The following is a 22,176-nucleotide window of genomic DNA, read 5'->3' on the forward strand; positions in this document are numbered from 1 at the left end:
ATTTTCAAATACAAGCAGGCTTTGATATTATTAGACATCTAGATGTTTTAGGAATGACAGCGATATAGACTTCATCTAAGATTGCCTAGTCTCGCCTCGCTTTGACAGCTATTAGTCATAATCTTTCAAAGAAGGGAAGCAGCTATAACTTTTCTTACATGCGGGCTATATCCAAGTGCTGGCCCATAGATTATCCCTTGTAAGACAAATGGCAAATCCTGCATGTAGTTGATGACTCTTGAAGTTTGAAAGACCTCCACTACTTGTAGTGTGGTCTGCATCCCCTTCCTGTAAAAGATCATTTCATTTTCCTAGGAAAATGAGTGCGGCATGCCGTGTCAAACAGAAATGATTGCAGAGTAAATTGAAATTCCTTGTCTCTTCCAAATTGCCCTGTGACTGTTCTATACTATTGAGGGAAAATGAGTGGTTGAAGGTGTTCAAAAATTCATTCCAGCAGTCTTAATATTTAATAGGAGCAATGTTAGTGGTCCAATCTTTTTTCCTTCCCTCTAACTAAATCTGATGGACAAGGCTTGCTGTTATACTGGCAGTGTTGGGTGGTAACACACTACTCAGTAATTACTCAGTAACGCGTTCCAGTAATTTAGTGAGTAGTGTAATAAATTACTACTTCAATTATATTAATATTATTACCGTTAGTCATTAAAATTGTTACATTTGTTACCTCCCCTTTCACATTGAAGCTGAATTATAAAAAAAAAAACTATGCCCCAGCCCTGTTAAAGCAGGTGTGTGTTGAGCTATCCTTGATGAAAAATGGAAAGGTTTACTCCTTCCAGGTGGAAATATTCCCACTGTACTCTTATTGTACTTTTATTGAGTGAAAGGATAACAAGAACATTGTGGTCAATTGTAAATCGTGCACAGATATATAAAGTCTTTCCCCTGCAAATAACATGACGTCAAATCTCCTGACACACCTGCTTAAAGCAAAGCAATTGATTTATCCTGATTTTTAGATAAGAGAGGAAGAAATCGCCAACTTTCATGGTGCAAGTAACTGAACAAGTAGTGTAATGAATGTTCTTAGGGAGTAATAAGTAATGTTGTTACTTCTGAGTAATGAGTAATGCATTACTTTTATTTCTGTCCAACATGCATATTGGATGAGGCTTTAGTGCCAGGCTGCAAAAAGGCTGCGTTGTGAGATTTCTTTGTGGCCCCTCACCCTTCTTCCAATGCTTCCTCCATGCTGTGCACCATTTTCTCACTGGGCTCTCCTCCGTGCATTTTGTGTGGATTTGAATCCATGAATGCAATACTCAGGATTGCGAACAACAGAACTACAGCTTTGTGTGTAAGAACAGAGAGATGAGCTACATCAGCATTTAGTATAATGTAACCAGCCAGCACAAAAGCCAATCACACCTCCCCTGGCACACAGAAAATCACAGCATTATCATCATCATTTTGTTTCATGCTTATTCCTCAAGGAAACACAGGCGATTACACACCTCTCTGTACATCCCGTCCTCTAGGCAATCTGGTTCCCATATATACTTACTTACAGTAGCCAATCTTTACCCATTCAACCCTAATGCTGAACACTTTAGGCCAGAAAGAGTACAGCACTATTCCAATCTGACAGTGTGCTAGTTGATCTGATTCAGAGATTGACTGGATTAGCTATCAGGGCCTGCGCTGTCAAGACCGCTCTTATTCACTCTCTATCTAGGCAGTTGCATTTGCCTGCATTTGTAGGCGGGAAGAGTTTTGGAGGAAGGCCTACATAACAGGAAAGAGCTTTCAGATGCAACTCCCCAGGGACAATTGATCTCGCTTTGCAGTGTGCTGTTTTTGCTGCTCCTCCATGGGGGCCAGTTGCTATCGATCTCTACCTTGTACATGCTGTTTTGAATGTAGATGCAGGGTTTTTTTGTAGCATGTTTAATGTGTTTCGCTGGAAATTATTCAGTTATTCAATTACTTCTTTACTTACTTATCATACCTAGTTTGTATTGACATTAATTTGTGTTTTCAAGGCTGTAGTAAAATGTTTTTGTTTTTTTGTCACAGCCCTTACCTTGGTTTGGGTCGTTGCTAATCAGCTTTTTATAACTCGCTGATTAATGAGGTCCAGAATTTCAAAACAAAGCAAAGGACAAAAGGATTTATAAATTGTCTGAAAATAAACAGTGATACATCATTTCTAGTGGTAGAGGAAAAAAAAAAAAAGGTTAAAGAAGAGGGGGGATGAGGGCTTCAGGAAGAAGGGTAAGCAGAAGATGCAGCGGGTGTTGTGTGGTGAGGGTTTAAAGTTGAATTGTGAGAGAGGGGGAAGGAGCGAGACACATGCTCTGGATTGGAGGCACGTAGCGGTTTGTGAGACTGTTGCAGGCCATTCATTGAAACTCTGCGGATAATGCCAGCATACTGTACCACACAAGCCAAGATGCTCATGAAACCTTTATAATCACAGTTTGCCAATGCGCCCTCGAAACTGAAGTCTAGCGAGGTGAAATCACATGTTTATTAATGTGTGGAACAAATCCAACCATTCATGATTTAAAGGGGTAAGCAGTGCAATACTATCAGAAAAAACACCTACAATATGTGGCATATTATGGACCTCAGTGTCTTGTTTCATGTATTCAATTTAAATGGGAATATCTACGATTTTAAACATTAGCTGATTCATTCACAGTGAATGTGAGACGCTTCTCTAAATGACGCCGGCTCCTCTCACAGTCACACGTTCCATTTTGGCGAACTGATTCTCAATGGAGCAGCACCTCTGAAATGCATGACATCAGAGATTAGAGGGGGCGTTGAAAAATTCATTCCAGCAGTCTTAATATTTAACCAAAGTCTCGATGTTAGTAGTACAACCTTTCCTCTCTCCCTACTCCTAATCCTGACGGACATGGCTTGCTGTCACACTGGTGGGGACTTCAGAGCCAGGCAGCCACTCAGAAATGCTGTGGTGTGAGGTTTCTTTGTGGCCCCCCTCAACCCTTTCTCCGACGAAGCCTCCCTGCCTCGAATTATCTTATCTCTTGTGTTCTCCTTTCTGCACTTGTATTGGTTTGAATCCGTGAATGCAGCGCTCAGGATCGCGGATAACGGAACTACAGCTTTGTTTGTAAAAACAAAGCAACGGGCTACATCAGCATTTGCCATAATATAACCAGCCAACACAAAGCCAATTACCCCCTACCCTCCCTCCATTCCCCCACCTCAGAGAGAATCGCAGTGTTATTCTCATCATTTCGCATTGTGGTTAAAATAGGACTTTCCCGTTTCATGCTCATCCCTCGAGGAAGCGCTGGTGGAGACAGCCTCACTTTATATCTCGAGGTGATCACATCTTGTGTCTTTTTCATACATACTTAGCTTTTTTTAAACATTTATTTATCCTATGCTCTTTTTCAGCAATGCCCCGTTTCATGCTCATACACTTTTATACATTTTATACAATTCTACTACTACTCGGGCTGCGCAGATCATCCTGCAGTATGAGCTGGTTTAAGATTGGAGGCCGACGACTCCAGGCCAGCCAAAGCCCGACAAGATTTTTTCAAATGTGTTTGATTTCGTCGGGTCCAGTCTAGTTGGGCTTGTGTGGTGTGAAGCCGTCCAAGACTGAAACCTGAGAGTATACCTGGCCACAGCCAATGAGAGTTTAAGTCAAGGGGGAAGAACAAGCAAATGAACCAAAGAGAAGTCGCTTTTAATAATTCCTACTCACAAAGAGAGTTTAGTGTTCTTTAAAATGATGGATTATGTTAGTCAAGGCAGCAGTATCTCTGTGAGCTGCTTTTAATGTTTTTTAAAAGAACTTGTGGGAAGTCGGGCAAACCCGCAGTAGAACAGACGTGCAGATTTTCTCTCTTCCTATTTTCTGATTTCTTCAAAAATCCGTTGACGCTGTGCAGAAAAGCAACACTGCCGACTGAAGGTACTGCAGCCTAATTGTGCACAAGAGCTCAACGTTTTGCACATGTGCAGTGTGCTTTCTCAAACTTCATTCTTTTTCTTCTTCATTAGCATTTTATGGCTAGTTCCTCAAACTTTTAGCACAATTCTGCTCTGCACCTGTCTTTTATGCTATGTTTAAGCATTTTTAGATATACAATAATTTCTTAACCTCATTGAGCTAAAAGTGGGGTATACATAACCAAACAGAGACAAACAGATTCTGGGGTATATGACAAAAATAAAGCATTATCTTGTACATATGGACCTCTTTGGTGCATATTTTTGATATTTACATAAGTTTATATATTGTTAAAATATGTAATAATGTATTTACTGCTTGGTCTAAAACAGGTTTATACATAGCTAATTGCTAAAATGATCCTGGGCTATATGAGAGCTGAAGCATTGAAGCGACGCTGAAATCACGTCTAGTGCTCAGTGGGATGTGACATAAGGTATAAAGGGAATAAATAAACTACGGTCTCAGTTTTGGCTAAAGGAAACAATCCCAAGTGTAACTTCCCAAAGGTAAAGAACTATAGTCCCCCTTAACAGGCAGGCAGCACTCAAAAGTAGCACTAAAACGCAGTGCAGACAAGGTATCATCCGAGTAATGAAAATGGAAGTGTATGCCGAGTTTGTGCCACTGTTTGTTTTTTTTCCTGTGTTGCTCTGTCGGTCAGCATCAGAACTCCCGGTCGCCTGGACCCTTTCCAAACAGAAAGTAGTGATCTTCAATATATATATGGAATGGAGTGGGAAAGGTGTTTGCTGGCTCACAGAGTTGACTGCTCTCCAAAAGAGTGATCTCCTCTCCTCTCCATACAGACACACACACACACACAAACACAAACACACACAGACATAGACACAGACACGCACACACACTACTGAACTCATTAGAGCCCGGCTGCTGTGAGTGCCCTGCCACTGTTCCAACAGAGGTCCCCATCTGAAACACCCGGGCGGCAAGGACAATTGTTCCCGTTTTGTGGGAATAAATCACAGGGGCTAAATGCGACTGGTGGTGTCTCACTTTGATTATCACTGTTGACACATTAGCCGAGTGTGGAATACAGATTGCGCTCCCTAGTTCTTTCAAAAATGCTCATATTGTGGTCATCTGCTATCGCGGGCTGAATAATTGCCGGCTGTTGTTTCTCTGCAGACCTGCAGCGGATTTGGTCTGGGGAAGAATGGGGGTTGCTGTAAGATGACTGTAGATGTATTTGACATTGTGGCAATATAAATGATGTAGCAGCGATGACATCTAATTATGGCCATGTAGACCTTATTGGCTATTGAGCGAAATTGCTATCATGCTAATCTGTGGTGTGGTGTGACCTGAAGGAGCCCCGTATAGAGAGTTCCATTTCAAAATGAGGTATCCTAGATGAATGAAGTATCGCTGATGGTATCTCTGATGAAGGGTGGATGACCGAAACATTGTATCATTAATAATCTTCTCTGTAAGTGAGGACAGTGTGCGGGACTTCATTCATCTAGAGATCTGCCTGTGCCTTTCCCACACACCTGTTATTATATTATAGGTGTGCAAAAGCCTTTCTAGCAAGTTTTGAAAATGAGGTATCCACCATTTAAAGTAACATCTTACCATATCTTACAAAATGGTTGCACAAAACAAATAAAGCTAGTAGGTGACTTAAGTCCTTGGTTGATAAAATGATAATTCCTTTACAGACTGGATCCTTTAGATTTTAGAGATACTGAATGATGAATTTTAGCTAATGATTTTCTTTTTAAAATGGATGTATTTTAACATAGATAGAGGTTTTGTAAATGCACATTTCTGCTATGTGTAGTATTTTTGGCCTGCATTAGCTGCTGAGAGTGCCTTGCAACACATTGCTTACCAACTCAACAAGTAATCAGGATAACCACATCATTAACCCAATGTATTATCAAGAAGAACAGATCCACTCTACTATATTGCTATGCTTCAGTAGGTTAGCTGTCTTTCACTATCATAGCATAGCAGCCTTTTTGCCAAAATGCCCAAACTTAATAAATTCCACAGCTGTTAGGCAAAACTGCTTTTCCAGCACAGTATACTTGTAATATTCACCGGCAATACAGAATTTTTGTCAGGCGTAGATTAGCCACTGCAGCCTCAAAGCTTACACACATTAGCAAGAGTGTAACACCGGGCAAGCAAGCATCACTCAATACAAGGTGAGGGAGTGACACTTGGTGATAAGAGTGATGACTCACTGACCTGAATTTGGCTCCTGATGTCCACGTCTTGCGCTGTGGGAAAAAAAAGTTATTTTTAACTCCATATATCTATGAACATCATTGTTTATTTGCTCACTAATGTGTTTGTTACTCCAATGTTTACTTGGTGCATCGTATTGTCAATGTTCCTGGATTGCAAAGGTTTGTATTAACTTGTGAGCTCTTTTTTTGAGCTTATCTGTATGTTGAAATGTCACACTGTCATTCCTGTTGTGTATTTTTTGTATGTTGTTTGATGCCATCTGTCTTAAATGCTATCTTTGTGAAATGTCTGTAAATGTCTGACTCAATGCTCTTACATGCAAAGCAAATTCCTGTAAAAGGCTAAATAAATGAAATCTGAAATCTTGTGTTTTTTACAGGCTCCCGGAGGTGCGGATCTCAGACAACGGGCCGTATGAATGCCACGTGGGCATCTACGATCGGGCAACGAGGGAGAAGGTGGTGCTGGCGTCAGGGAATGTTTTTCTTACTGTTATGTGTGAGTACAACTTACGGCACTTCCATCTACATTTTAAAGTCACAAGGAAACAGCATTTCGAGGGTGTCTTGCTTCCATAATTCAAGGTGTTTCCTGTTTATATGATGCGAGGGGCGGAGAGGGGATTGTTAAAAAAGCTGTGAGTATTATTGATTGGAAGTTTTATGTATGCCTACTGGTACGCTATGAATCACTAATAATACACTCTTTTCCTGAAAGTAACAATAGGGATTTGGATTTAAAGATGCAAGAAATAAAAAAAATATATATATTTTTTGCATTTATTGTTAAATAAGTGTTATGATCTTGAAAATTAGCTAAAAAGGTAAAGATGTAATTTTTCATTTCATTGCGGCTGAAGCTGATGCTCATATCTAGAGCGACGCACAATGAGTGAGCAGGTGGAGCTTCAGAGTCTTGCTCAAGGAATGTGGATGGACATGTTGGCTGTTGCGGGGATCTGACCTGTGACCTTTTGGTTACGGGATAGTCTCTCGCACCTCAAGGCCAACCTGCCACATTTAAGTCGGTGCGCACTATCACCTGCGCACTCTCTCCATCTGTGCTCCGCTCTGTCATCTCTCATCTTTGTCTGCTGCGGCGAAACGGGAAAGACTCCAGCACACTGGTGTTGTGCTGGCTGGGATAAAAATAATGTTTCATTCAGCGGACCTTTCTCACACCAATGATCCGCTGTCTCACACCTACACACACCTATCAAACCCTCTCTGTTGCATGTGGAGGGAGTGTGTAAAAACAGTTGTAAAAGCCATTCAGCGTGAGAGGAGAAAACTGTGGTACTGCAGGAGACAGGCAGCTAGTGGATTAATCAGTCTCACTCAATGAATAGCAAAGGCCTATTACAAGCGTGTGATTTTCCATGTGATCTTTTTTTTTTTTTTTTTCACCCCCTTAGTGAGTTTCTTTGTCTGTCCGTCCGTCAGCAGAATATCTCAAGAATTTCTGAACAGATTTCCATGATATTGGCTAGACAGATCGGCCTTGGGCCAGGGAACAATTGATTACATTTTGGCAGTGATCTGGGATTTCTGCCATTAGATGATTATTGTTTTTTAGCCATAACTATGAAACTAACAGAGATAGAGACTTGATTCCAAATGTTTCCAGGGTCAATAAATCAATGTAACTTTAAAATTTAACTGGTAGGAATGATGTCTGTGGGTGTCACAGCAAGTTGGAGAATTGCTCAGCGTTGGCGGAGGGTTGCGCTCTCCAGGTGCCTTCTAGCTTTTCAGGATTTACGAAGACATGCCACAAAACACCTTCGTTTGTTAGAGAATACGGTTTTCCTGCTTTATTCTTGTGTATTTGTAACCTTTTAACATTTGTAACATTTTACTTGTAACCAAGTAAAATGACTTGGTTATGTTACTGGCGCTATTATAATCTTTTGCTCTGCTTCATGCCTGGTGGAGAAAAAATGATTGGTTGAGGTAAATTGAGGGTCACTTTCTCAAATATCTATCTATCTATCTATCTATCTATCTATCTGTCTAACTTATTTGTACTCAACACTAGTGTCAAAGCAGCCAAAAGACTGGACTTGCCACTGATGTATCTGAGCATCCTTTCATCCATTTCACAACATATTGTCTCTGTGTTACAACAGCTATTACCATTATTCATTGAGCTACCATAATATTTCACTCACTGACTAGGGGAGGGTCTGTGCCTGTAGCCTATTGCTCAATCTGTGCTGTAATTATTGGATTTAAGTCTCCCTAACGACAGCTGCTTTGCTTCCCTCTGATGTATCAATTCCAGCAGCAAAGGCATACTGTTCTCCGTGTGGTTCTATGGCTAATTAGCAATAGTGGAATTTTTCAGTGGAACACCAGAGAGAGCCACTGTGTGACATTATTACTCCATTAGCACATTTTGTGCCTCTAAGAACTGCCTATGGTTTTTATCTTTCTTTCTTTCATTCTTTCTTTTTTTTTTTCTCTTAACTTGGACATTCCTTTTTCGAAGTGATTCCCTTTAAGTATGCCCCTGACCTGCCGCTGTTCCGGTCTGTTTGATGACAAAAATCCCATGCAAACGTCTCAAAACGGGGCACAGCTCGAGTAGTTTCCCCGCGCTGACGTCAGTGAAAGGGACTTTATCAATGGGAAGGGATTTACCCAGTTAACCGTTTCTTGTTTCAGCATTGGCGGCGATGCGGTGAATGATGTAGCCAGGAGATAGTTGGAGCACCCTAACTCAGCTGGGTCTTAAATCACCACTCCACTAGAGAGGCAGAAGAATGGCCTCTGGCATTGTGGCTAATTGCCGTCTAAACTGAAACAGAATTATTCATAACCTATTAGTGTGCCAAGTTCACTGGGAAGTAAAGAAAAAAGAGGAGAGGAGAAAGAAAGAAAAATGAGAGAAAAAAAAGTTAATTAATAGGAAGCCGTACATGGAGAGTATTTTAATTTTTTAAAGGGCTTCATAAATAAGAATTATCATTTTAATGAATCCCCTGCCAAGAAATTCAATCATTCAGTTTCGGAAGGCTAAACCCTGAACTCTTGGTACCGCAGCTACTGTCCTTCACTCTCGGGAAAGTTTGAAATGTCTTTGCTTTCATCTTGCACTGCATGAGCATATGTTGACTTGATTAGGCCTGAAGGCTTGAAGAATCTCTCACCTAGGGGATTGTTAATACTATGATGACCAATTTTTAAGTAAATCAGGCAATAAAATCATTACTTATTTCTGACTTTTTCAGCCAAAAGTGTCACATGTGGGATGCTCTCGACAGTTACAAGCATGCAATATCACAATTTAATTGGAAATATTTAAGTATTTAGTTTTATTAATCGATTAATTTATTTTAATTTGGTGTTAATATCATAGCCTGTTGACATGTGAACAGCTTGCATCCTGATAATGAGAAACATGAATAAGATACCTTAGATATAGTGATAGCCAGGATACTTTGCTATGTACTGTGTAAGCTACACTGATTCCTTAAACTGGATGAGCTGTTATAGTGTTGTATGCATGTGAAAGTAATTATTAATATATCACCATATAATTATTTATGTTGACACTCCATTGCAAAAATCTGCTTGATACTTGGGTTTGATCTGGAGCTCAGTTTCCTGCAACATCTAAACTGACAGGTTCTGCATTAAAAGTTCAGATCAAGTTCTGATACTGAGACCAGAAAGGTTCACATGATTAACATGTTTCCATGTTTAGACTTCATATATCAGAGATGTGATCCAGTGGATTTTCAACTGGTGATGGGGTACGGCTTGTAATCATGAGGTTACACATTATGAGCGACACAGCTGACGACAACATAGTCACATTGTTAATCTGGGTAATACTCCAATAAGCCAGACTTAGTGCATATTCATATTCATAGCTACCACTGCGCCCACTTTGCTTACCGTTGACAGCTATTGCTTTGCCAACAGAGGGAGAAAGAGGACAGAATATTATTTACTCAACAAGATGTGCTTTACTTTCACAGATATCAATTTAGACTGAGGGTACTTGCCTTGAATTTTTTGACAGTGACAAATTGTTTGATACTCATTACTCTAAAACTTACAATAACTTTAAAAGATTTAAAAGTATTGAAAAAGATTGATCAAAGAGTCTACTCAACAATAATAACACCATTAGTTGTCCTTGGCTGATTTCCAACTCTGCTCGCCACTTATTAACTGGAAAGATAGTGTGTCACTACAATTTACCTGCAATCAGGGTCATTTCAAAATCAATACAAGTGACCTTGAAATAACTGGAGTGCACTAGTTCACTTGAGCAAATGATTAAATCAATTAAGAGCTAGGTTTTGAAATGGTAATCACAGAATCCTGGGGCACCCGCTAGATCTTTAGTTATGACACTTCTGCCAAGTCATATTGAATTAAAATCTTTTGTGGAGCGTTTAATTCCTAATTGCGTGTGAAGTATAGAATGCCTTAAGTGGACTAAGCAAAATGACTGTTCAGTTAGCAGACATTTTTTGCCCCAAATGTGTGATGTTATTACAGTATAATTGGTCCAATATATTGTGATTTCCACACCTGGGATGCAGACTTGAGACCCATTGCCAATCACATAAAACAGATATTTCACTTTGCAAACAATGGCATATCCATCCCTGTAAAGCAAATACAAAGGTCATATTTCCAGGCTTTGCTGAATGAGAAAATCAATACCTCTTTTCCCAATGGTAGAAAAAGGGTCATTATTTGTTATTACCCGAAGTGATTCCTGAGCGACATTCCGAAGATTACGAGGTTATTTGTCTCCTCAGAATTGAGCCTGACCTTGAGAAGCTAGCGCCTGGTTGAACTGTGCATACTGACTCTACGATCATCCAGCTCCGAAAACCCACGTGAAGACAACCAAGGTTGTTGTCCTGCTGCAGTTTAATGTGTCTCTATCAGATGACTGTTGGGTTGCGACTCACCTTCTAGATGAAGAGCATCTCAGACAACACCCGATGTGTTTAAACGTCATGTCACGTAATCCCAGAAATCCTTTGTTCTAACCTTTTGTAAAGTGTGAGGATGTAATTTAAAGGATACCCTTCATGAGCCAGCAGGGCTGGTATTTATAACCCCAGAAACAGAGATGAGCGCTAAGGTGTAGAGGGACTAATTACCTTCTCATCCCATAAAACTGGGATTCGCTTCAATAATGGATGCCCAACTTTAATTAAGCGCTGTGTATATTTAGCCGCTCGTTTATAAACGAGTGGGATTAATGGCGTACGAGCCAAGCCCAAACACAGCAACGCCTGCAGACACAGCAGTTTGGTGTAGTTGGCAGAGTTTAGGGATTTTGTGTGAATGTCTGTGTGTGAGTGTGTATGTGTGTGGAGAGGGTTGTTTGGGTGGTGGGGTTTGATTGATTGCTGTGGAGCGGCTGTTCCCTCTGTGTCCTGTACTTGTTCGGGAAGTGAAGAGAGCCACTTGGCCAGAATCGACACATAGAGTGATTCAAACACAATGGCCTAATTCTCAGTTCTCAGAAAGGATGCCAATTTTGCCAGGCTCATCAGATGTATTCTGAAGTGTTTGTCATGTGGTGCTTTAGCATGCCTGAGGTCACCGTGGGGGCTTGTTCAAGAGTCCTTGATATGATTCTCCATTACTCTCTCATTTATCCTCCATGTCACCTTCCTGCTCATCATACTCTGTGCCCTACAGTATGCCATCAGCATCGCAATCTCTTCAATTGATTCTGTGCAAAAATGTTTCATGCGAAAGGCAACAACAAGCTCTGTTTCATTTTGTGACAAGGCAGTTGCATCAACGCTCGTCCACATGGAATAAGCCTCAGTACTTAGTCTAACAGACTAAGCCTTTCTTTTTTTGGTTTGGTGCATAATTAACTGCACAGACTCTCCGCTGAGATCGTTTTGTCTAGATACAAGCAGTTCCTTCTTTTTAAGAGACATTGTGTGACCCCCCACCATTCACTATTGTTGACTGGGAGCAGCTTATAGAACCATTAGAACGCGTTGGCTCGGAGCCCATTGAAGAAAAAAAAGAAAAGAATGAAATGAATTCAAAGAGTAGATGAATTATTAAATGGCTGTCTTTGAGCTAAACCCTGGGGTGATAATTGGGGCAAAAATAAACAACCCATTGACTTCCTCAAGGATTTCTCTCTCCAACATTGAACTAGTAGTCTGCACATCACTTAGACTATGCTAAAGAATTTGCGCCTGCTTTTTTCTTCCCTCTATTTTCCCTGAAGTTAAGAAATGTCAGAAAAATGTCTGGCTTCTGTTGATTTGACATTATTAATGTTTTTTTCAGTACCCAGTGAAGTGCTGCATATTTCATTAATTTGTTAAGCAGAATTTTGAACCTTGAGTAGAGAAACAATGAGATGTGTTGCTGTGATCTTGTTTCCAATTAGTTTTAGCTGTCATAAACATGCAACCATAAGATTTTCAAATATATTTAATTTACTCTTAAAGGAAACTCATATTGTGCCTACATTAGAGACAAGCCCTTTTTACCCTCCAGCTCCTACGAAGTGCATCATCCAGTTGACACTCACCAGTTCTCCAACAGAGCAGCCAATGTTTGCCAAGGCTAATGACCAGCCAGTTGGTGCTTAAAACTCCTATAGCCTTATGAGAAAGCCTGCTTTGATACCTAGAGATCTCACCCAGCAAGCCACTGAAAGGCTCCAGGAGGCAGTATTTTGGTGGGAGATATCTAACAGGACCTGATTCACAGTATGTGGGCTATTTCTGGACACTGATTAATTAGCACCATACAGCAGTATAGATTATCATAGTAAAAGTGACCATGAATCCCCACTGATCGCTTCAAATCCTCGCTTGGCTTCCACACCAAGTCCATTGGGTATGAAGTAGCCAAAAACTCTGGTCATGGGCACGAATAAAGCTTCACGTAAGCCCAGCTGAAGAGTTGGCTGTGGATTAGTGGAATGACGCTCTGGTACTCATTCTTTGGGTGTGACCATGGGTAAGGAGCTATTGTGACAAGCCAGTGCCACATATCTGCATATTTTTGGCACAAGCAGATATTTATATATGGGGCATATAAACCAGCATTATGAACTTATTTCAATGGACACAACTACCATATTATGGTATTAGTTACCTAGTATTAAAACCAAAGAGGATAAATCACTATACTAAGCACAGTATACATTGTGCCTCTTCTCACTGCATCCACTTAAAGATGAGGGACCCTGCAGGCACGTTAATGGTTCACTTCACTTCGCATTTTATGTGTAGGCATGTCCAGAGTAGACCCTGCTGTTTCCATCGCCATATGGCACTATTGTTAAAGAGCACAAATTAGGGCTGGGCTAAGTACACGAGGCTGCTGCAACGAATAAATATCACTTTGCTCTGTGTGAGACCGAGGGATGTTTATTAAACCCTGTAGGACACATCATCTTCAAACTGTCTAGCGTTAATCATGTAGGATGTCCCCTCCCCCATAATCCCAGTCATGGCAGAGCGACGACTGCAAAGAACATTCTCCGCTGTACAGTACATCTCCACTAACATACTATACTGCAGTGCACACAGAAAAAGTAAAGGTGTGAACTGGAGCGCAAAATGGTGATTCCATAGAAGGACCATTTCTGGATCCACAAAGGACCTTTCAAGAACCTTTTAATATCCCAAAGAAACATATATGGTTGTTTGGGATGTTAAAAGGTTTTTAATTCTTGTGCAATTGCAAATGAGGCTATACAAGGGCAGATAAACAAAAACACAATGCAGTCTATGCAGTCAATCTAAGCAAAGGAGTACAACAATGGTTCTTAAAGGTTCTTTGTGGAACCAGAAATGGTTCTTCTGTGGCATCACTCCGAAGAACCATTTTCGATTCTAGTTCGCACCTTTATTTTTCGATGTATGTATGTAAGTCAAGGACGTTACGCGTATATAAGCGCAAAGTTGTAGAGTTGTCAGCTACACGGAGACACTGTTTTTGACGAGAAGTAACTTTCAGCAAATCAGCAAAATTTGTTTTTTTTTTCTCAAAGCATCATTCTAAAACACGGAAGTACACATCTTCAAATAGCTCCACCAGTCTTTAAAGCCATCACTTTAGAATAACCTTGTGATGTCTTTCATGATGCAGCCCTTTATTGTTTTCTTGGGTAGCGTTCCCGCCTTCATCCTGAGACGCTGCGTGTCTGATATTGAACACGGTGCCTCCCTTGACGTCTCCCCGTGGTTCTCTGTACGCTGTGAAGTGTGGGCTTCATTCCTCGCGGTGCAGTCTCCCTCACTCCCTTCACTCCCCTCGCTAAGGATGTCTTCATCACTTGCTGCGCTCTGCTCCCCACCAAGGTCCCTCCTTTTGAGCATGGATGACTGAGGAGGCGACAGAGGAGAAACAGCTCCCCCTCCCCAGAGACACGCCGCTGATTGTACCAAAGGATGAGAGAACCTCTTTGTCTCTCTACCTTTTACCTCCGTATCACCTTGCTTGATAAGTCTCCTTTCCTCCGCACTGATCCCTCTAAAAATAGTTCCTGGCTTCACAGGCTTTTGAGCAAGTTTGACAAAAGTGTAACTTATCAAAAAATGTTATCTTTTCTTCTGTAAATGAAGTGACTTATTCACTTAGGGGTGTTATGCGCAGGACTTTATTCAATTAATACCTGCACAGACTAACTCGGGGACAGAAGAAATCAGAAAAAGGTCAACAAAAACACAGCCGGGCACGTAGCGGGAAATGCAATAGCAGGCAGGATGAACTGTGTCAGAATAGATCCCTAGTCTCTAATATCCTTCCAACCCTTCAGTATATGCTTCCATTTATTTTTAGCACAGCCCAATGTGACCATAAGTCCTGGTCTGACTTCAGGGAAATGCATTTAAATGGGCTATCATCTGTCATTTATAGCCTGTTTGCTTGTCTTTCGTAACATTTAAAGTTAATGTGTGTGGAATTTTCTGTAAGTATTTGCACTTACACTATCCCCGGTGTACGGCTTTCCATCAAAATATTTCATTATGTCCCCTCGTCTCATAACTGTTTTGATGCACAGCTCACCAGTATACCAAAAGGGATCTCACATGATATTAAGCCCAGGAACTCCTACATTACACCGGATAAAAACAGAAAGCAGATCACTTGTGCTACGGTTTTCATTTTATTGTAGACTTTGTCATCACAACCAATTTAACAACAATATATTGACAAGAAAAAATAATGAAATTTTCAATTCATTGAGTTTGGATTGATACATTTTGGAAGCCAAATCTGATGCACAATGCGGTGTAAAGCCTTCAAGAAGTATACCTCTGTTTGGAGGTGTAGTGTGACTATGACTGTGACTGCTTTCTACACATTGTCATGTGTTATCTATTATTTTTTGTGAAACTGTAAAGTCGTGCTGCTCATGTTTCCTTTTCCCCTGTCATTCCAATTAGACTGCCATGGAATTTAGTCTTGCCTATTTCTCATGTTCTGGAAAGATCTTGCTCTTGTAATATTTTTCTCTTTCTCAACTCATTTTGGGTCTTAGCATCTCCCTGATATCAAGAGTTTTGTGAATGTCATTTGGTTTGGCTGACCTTTCCAGTGCCACAGTTGAAGGGTGAATAGTGACAGACATTTGCGGAGCTGCTGAGTACCTTTCACTGTGGTCTTAGCTCTCAGAGATTTGACACTCATCTTTGCTGCCGCACAAAAGACTGTGAGACAGGCGATAAATTTATGGGGATAGAAGAAATACAGGTTTAGGAGCCCCTGAAAGCTGCCTATGGGCATGGATCGAATGGATTTCTTCTCAGTGGCCCATTTCTCTAAACTTGAATGTAAATCAGAGGATGGGGAGCTAAAAGGAAAAAATGCAATGAGAAATTCATATTATTTTGGTGACCCTTATTTTTTCACATTGGAGTCCATGAAGTTAGTGGTGGGTAGGCTGGTCTGCTTTAATTGCCTAAATGGAAAAGACGTGCCAGTATGTCTGGACTGATAGAGCCAGGCTGGAATGGACAGATCTGCAGTGGTTCTCAACGTGGGGTCCGGGGACCACCAGGGGTCCTTGAAGGGGTTCCAGGGGGTCCCCAGCAAATTGATGAATTGTTAAACTTCACCATTACTTCATTTACAAGAAGTTAACACAATTAGAGAATGTAGAAGAATGACTATTTTGATCATACTTTCACTGTTATCTCTCTACCTACAACATAGATAGTCATGGAACGAAATCATATCTAACAATACAAATATTCTCAGATTTGGGTTTTGAGACAAAATCTTATCAAATGGGGGTCCGTGGCCCTAATGTGGACTAAATTAGGGGTCCTTGATATGAAAAAGGTTGAAAATCACTGTGTTACTGTATACAGTAGAACCTAGTAACTTTAGGTACATGGGCAAAAGTCTATTCCAAATTTCAGTTTCAGTTTCAGTCTTAAGAGGGAAGTGCCGTTGCCTTAATTACTGATTTAAAAAAAAGTATTCTAAAAATAATTTCAGTGAGGTGGATTGAACCTATTAAGATATTTCAAAGTTGCAGACAACAGAACTGAGAGTTTGATAAATATAGAAATGAAACTGAAAGCTTGTGAAATGTGACATATTCTGTACAGCCATATGCCAGTCTGATCATCCTGCTTTATTTCAGGAATTAACCACTAATTGGAGCTCTAGTCTACAATATTTTTAGCAATAATTGGTTCACTCACTGGTTCGCACTGACACAGCAAGAAGGTCCTGGGATCCCATATTCTTTCTGTGTGGAGTTCAAAGTCATGTAAGTCAGGTGGATTGGAGACTCTAAATTGTCCATAAGTGTGAATGAGAGTGTGAGTGTATTTGTCTGTCTATGTGTGTTAGCCCTGTGATGGACTGGTGACTTGTCCAGTGTGTTTCCCTGCCTGTGCCTTCCCCCCAATGCATGCTGGGATAGGCTCCAGCTCCCCATTACGCTGAATAGGACTAAGCGGGTATGGAAAAATGAATGAATGTTCCATGAGGAGCTTCCTTTAGATGAAAACCATTCACAAGAGAATTGCATATATATGACAACATATTCTTATGTATGACATACTTCAACTGCCTGTCTTCTGTCTAACTCTGTAACTGAATTGACTGAAATTCTGCTATCAAAATAGAATGAATGAAAAATATGTTCATACCATACCACACTTATTATGTTACTCTCAATACCCTTGACTCCAAAACTATACACACATCACACAGCTGTACAATGTGTGTGCGAGTGACTGTGACTTTGTGATGTGATGTGTTGAGTTATAGATGGGGGAGCGGAGTGTGTTCAGTTCTCTGCGTCACGGGAACAGCTTCCTTATAGCTGATATGCTCATAGCAGCTTCGCGACAAAGAGGACAAACTAGACTCTTTATGGAAATGTAGCCACACAATCCATCTCTTCTTTTGACATTTTCACTGCGCTGCTCTGTGCTTCAGCTGCAAGGAGGCTGCTCCCATGCCGTGGAGAACTGAACTACACAGACTCTGCTGCCTGAGCCTCGCTACACCTCACAGTCACTGTCACAGCACACCAGGGAGGCATGGAGAGTGAGGCAAATCAATAGTCAATTAAAAATTGCACCTTTTGTAATATTTCACAAAAGAAAGCAGGCAAGAGCACGTACCAATCAAAGTGTCAGCGTTGGAGAAGCTTTGTGTTCAAACAGAAACTAGATCAAAAAACCTCGCCTTTCTAAAGTGACTGGTAGAATTGAGTTGCTTGGCAATTTTTATCTGCATTTGGTGGGTTGGCGGATGTTCATTTCAAGCCTTGGTGATGTGACGCGCGGCTCTGGCATGGACTGTAGTGGGCAGGTGTTTGTCTGTGGGAGATTTTGAAGACGTGAAGTTTTGTTCCAAAATAAGATATCCAACTGTTGAAAAAAGTGACACGAAAATTATTGATAACAGAAAATGTGTTATCAAAAATTAATAGTATGGTTTTTAAAGGATAGTAGGTGACTTAAGCCATTGGTTGACAAAAAAAATGAAAGTCCCCATGAAATTAACTCCTATTACTTTTACTTGCTGAAAAACAGAGTATGGTGACTTCATGCTGCACTAGTAGGCGTAAATATGCATTTCTAACCAATAAAAACATCAGATTTTTGAACAATCCCTCCCCTCCGCACCCCTCCCATTATACAGTATATAAACATATATATAGTGTATATATATGATACATAAGATTCCCTTTCTCTCTCTGACTCATATTCCATCGGTTTAGACTTTTGAATGATCCCCCACTGCGTTATGTCCCGCCCCGACATCCTGTTTCAATGGGAAATGCATCCAATCCAGGAAGTAAAGATGACATTTTTTTTAGGTATTTATTCCTTTTAAATGAATATATACGATTTTGGAATAGAACTCTTGATATTCATATGCTGTCTCATTCTGTGGGACCGCTGTAATGATCTGTGGTGTCTCTGCTACTGCTCCTCCGAGAGGAACACTTCTTCGACAGAGCGGTAGAGCATACGCTTACAAATCAGAAATGTGTGGATGATGGTATGAAGAAAAAAAAAACAGTTCTTGAGATGTTTTACGGCTCTACTTTTTCATCTGGAAAAGCCCTTCAATTCAAAAAGGGTTGGATGCAAAAGATATTAAAATAATCTCAACCTCTATTGTGAAAGATTCAAGGTCAGCAGATTGAGTAAACGACGACAGAATGTTTATTTGAATTCATTGATTTAAAGTTATTCTGAAACTTTTGTGTGATAACACTGTCTTTAAATAAAAAAGTAAATAAAAAAGGGAATTAAGAGCTCATATTGGCCTAAGTCAAAGTCTACCACCATTATTTTGCTTCAGCTATAAGCAAATAGCATGCAACCTGTTGTGATGTGAGAGTCAGATGGTAAATGTGTTATAATAATAGCTACAGGGCTGTCAGATCAAGCCCAGACTGCTGAGAAATCAAACTTCATGTAGCGTTGTGAAATTTCAATACTACTTCGATTACCATTGCAAAATACTGAATTCAGTATTGAATTTGTTCAATGTTAAGTATTTTCACCAAATCTGTTCTACAAGCTAAATGTTCCAACATTGCCTCCAGGCGGAGCATGTGTGGAGACGGCACATGGATTGGTATAGTGAAATAAGAAGAAGAGGGATTGGAATAGACAGTGAACTGCAGCAGTAAGTGCAAAATCCGACAGAGCCAAACAGCTGAAAACATGGAAACAGCATCAAACAGTCCACCATATCTTGAACTGAATCCCAGTTCATCTAAACTGGTTGACAAGGAGCCAAATATGAACCATTTTGCTTAAAGAGGCAACAAAGACGGACTCGGTTGCTACAAAGCTGTCTAAGCAAGTGTGGTAACATTGATTGATGATTTTTCCTGTTTGGCATAGTATCATAGTAGAATCAAATTTGTAGATATTAAACTTGGTATTGGTATTGAAGTAAAAATGTTGGTATCATGATAACACTAACTCATACAACATGGTATGTAACAAAAGATACATGTTACATGTAGCAGGAGTGCTGTAATATTAAAGTATGTTTTTACTTGTCTTTCAAGCATTCAAAGTAGACATTAACTAGTGGCAGGGTGTATAACACATTTTTAAGATGGTTCTAGTATGATTTCTCTCCAGAAGTAGATCAGGCCTTGGTCACTGAAGGCTTAGACAGCACAGTGTAGATAGAAAACACATGGGTGAAGCACAACAATCCTTGATTGGCTCTGAACGGCTCTATGCAAATGAGACAGCCGCTCTCTGGAATCTTTGATGAGACTCGCATGCTGCCCTGAGCTTCTTGGCTCAACAGCCTTAAGTATTAGACAGATTTGGAGCAACAAGTAATCACAGCAAATACCCACAGCATGCTCTAAAACAACCATTCAGTACATTCAACATAAATCCTCAACAACAGCAGCGGCTCTTACACCTAAACGAGGCACGTAACTCTGGACAAAAGCATGCAGCACATTCAGTAAAAAGGGTAAACATTTGAGCGCTAGCCTGCCGGAGATACATATTCACTGTGTAGGGGATATCACTTGAATAGCTTGAACTCAGCAACAGTAACCTTTTTGGAAGCTTCAGGCAATCATTATGTTTCCAGTGCTAAGCTAAGCAAACCAAGGTAGCAGGCAACAATGCAGCTGCTGAAATAAGGGTACAAGTCAATGTCCTGCAGTCTGTCACTGCGGTCATGGCAACAAGCACATGAGGTCATTTTAGTGAGCAACCTATAGACAAATGGACCCTTCATGCTCATCCTGAATTAGTCACCAGCTCACCCACAAGCAAAGAGTTCAAAATGAAAAGACTGATTATCATCTGTCATCATCACATCGCATGCCAGCAAAACCAACACAACAGCATAATAAAAACAGCAGCGGCAGCAACATAGAAAGGTTAAAAAGCTTTAGAAAAAAATAGCTACAGTTCGCTTATATTTACACTGGTCATGGCCAGTTTTCCATTATTGTGTTGTGTTTTGCAGTTTGCCATTGCTGGATTTGGTAGCCTAATTGTTAGAGTATTAGTAGAAACCTGCAAGGTTAAGAGTACAAGCTATATGGCCCACTAAGGAGAAGCCATGATAGTAAAGGATGCTGTTAGGATAGAATATGTTGCACTGAGTAAATCAGCAAGACATGAACTGACAGGCCCTATGCATAGCTTGTTGCTAGCCCACGGTTTAATTTCTCAGGATGAAGTGAGGGCCGTCCTAGTGTTGATACAGAATAAATCGGATCTACAGAATGATGGAACGTATATTTAATCGGCTAAGGAATTAGTGAAAATGCAAGAAAGTCACATAGCATGAATCTCTGTTCTGAACTCGGTGTTAAACTAACTGTATTGTTCAGGTGGCAGTGCGCCAAGAAGTGGATTAGAATCTGAAACCGTCATGAAATTTTGATTTGGGCTGGTTGAAGCTTTCTATCAAGCCAAATAAACAGATGACCAATAGTTCATGTAGTTGATAAAATATGTGTTTATATTTTTTTTTTATTTATGTATTTTTATGTATTTCTTTTTTTGTTATTTACAGGGACACTGGACAAATATTGGGTTAGCAATTGTAAAGTATAGTACCTCACCAGCACAGAGGACACAACATCACAGCTGAGGTGATTTCTTGGATAATGAGATATTCTTATAATCTCGTATTATGTGAACGCAGATGATGCACTGATACACCAAAACCTTGTATGTATTGTCACACCATGCATTTCCAGTAGATGGATGATACACATTGCATTGTACTGAGAATCATTTTTTCTGAACATGGAAGGCAAATATCCTCTTGAAATGCATGATACCCAACATTTTATGGGGTGCCAAAATGAAAGCTTGCGACAGAGCTGAGGCTCCACCTAAATCAAATTAGGCCGTAATGGAAAGTAGGTGCAGAGATATCTGCAACCTCAAGTGTGTCAAAGTCAATATGTTTGTCAGATTGCCCCTGAACAGAGTAACAGTGCTCCATAAATGATTCCTTGTTCCATATAATGAAGACTCTTTCAGCTGGCTCTTGCTGCTGGCTGTGACTTTGCCCGAGAGCATATTCTCACTTGTTCTAACCTATTGTGACTGAATGACTGTGGGATAGAAACAGGCTCACAACCTGACTTACAATTATAGCTGGGCTATTTCTGTCGGGACACAAGAGGTTGTCTCTGCCCCGTGTTTCTGCTCTACTGATCTAAAGACAAACACACACAGCTAGATTTGTTAACTCATTCACAATGATGCTTTTTCCCTCCAAAAATGGAGGGGGGAGGAAAATCATTAAAGAAATGTCCCTCTTTTACTACAAATTCAGTAAAGGAACAGTGAAAAGTCAACTTAATTCCCACGTTTTAATTTTCACAGTATATGTACTATGAATCACTGTCATCTTTTTCTGACAAGTAATTATGTAACGGATTTACATTTCACTTGAATTTTTCAGACTCTTTCAAGAATCATATTATTAATGCCCAGACTACAGTAATGCATGTGACATCTACATTATAATACTTTAATAAAAAAA

The 22,176-nt window shown here is 40.3% G+C and overlaps 1 protein-coding gene across 2 annotated transcripts in view; it reads left to right on the plus strand.

The window, feature by feature from the left end:
• Positions 1 to 22,176, plus strand: part of igsf21a (immunoglobin superfamily, member 21a) — a 185,470-nt gene that overhangs the window by 111,329 nt on the left and 51,965 nt on the right. For both annotated transcript variants that reach the window (XM_071921007.2, XM_071921008.2), the window contains exon 4: positions 6,561 to 6,679. In XM_071921007.2, the coding sequence (XP_071777108.1) occupies positions 6,561 to 6,679 (119 nt within the window). The remainder of the gene's footprint in view (positions 1 to 6,560; positions 6,680 to 22,176) is intronic.

This window comes from Centroberyx gerrardi, chromosome 5 (assembly GCF_048128805.1).
Source record: "Centroberyx gerrardi isolate f3 chromosome 5, fCenGer3.hap1.cur.20231027, whole genome shotgun sequence".
NCBI lineage: Eukaryota > Metazoa > Chordata > Actinopteri > Beryciformes > Berycidae > Centroberyx > Centroberyx gerrardi.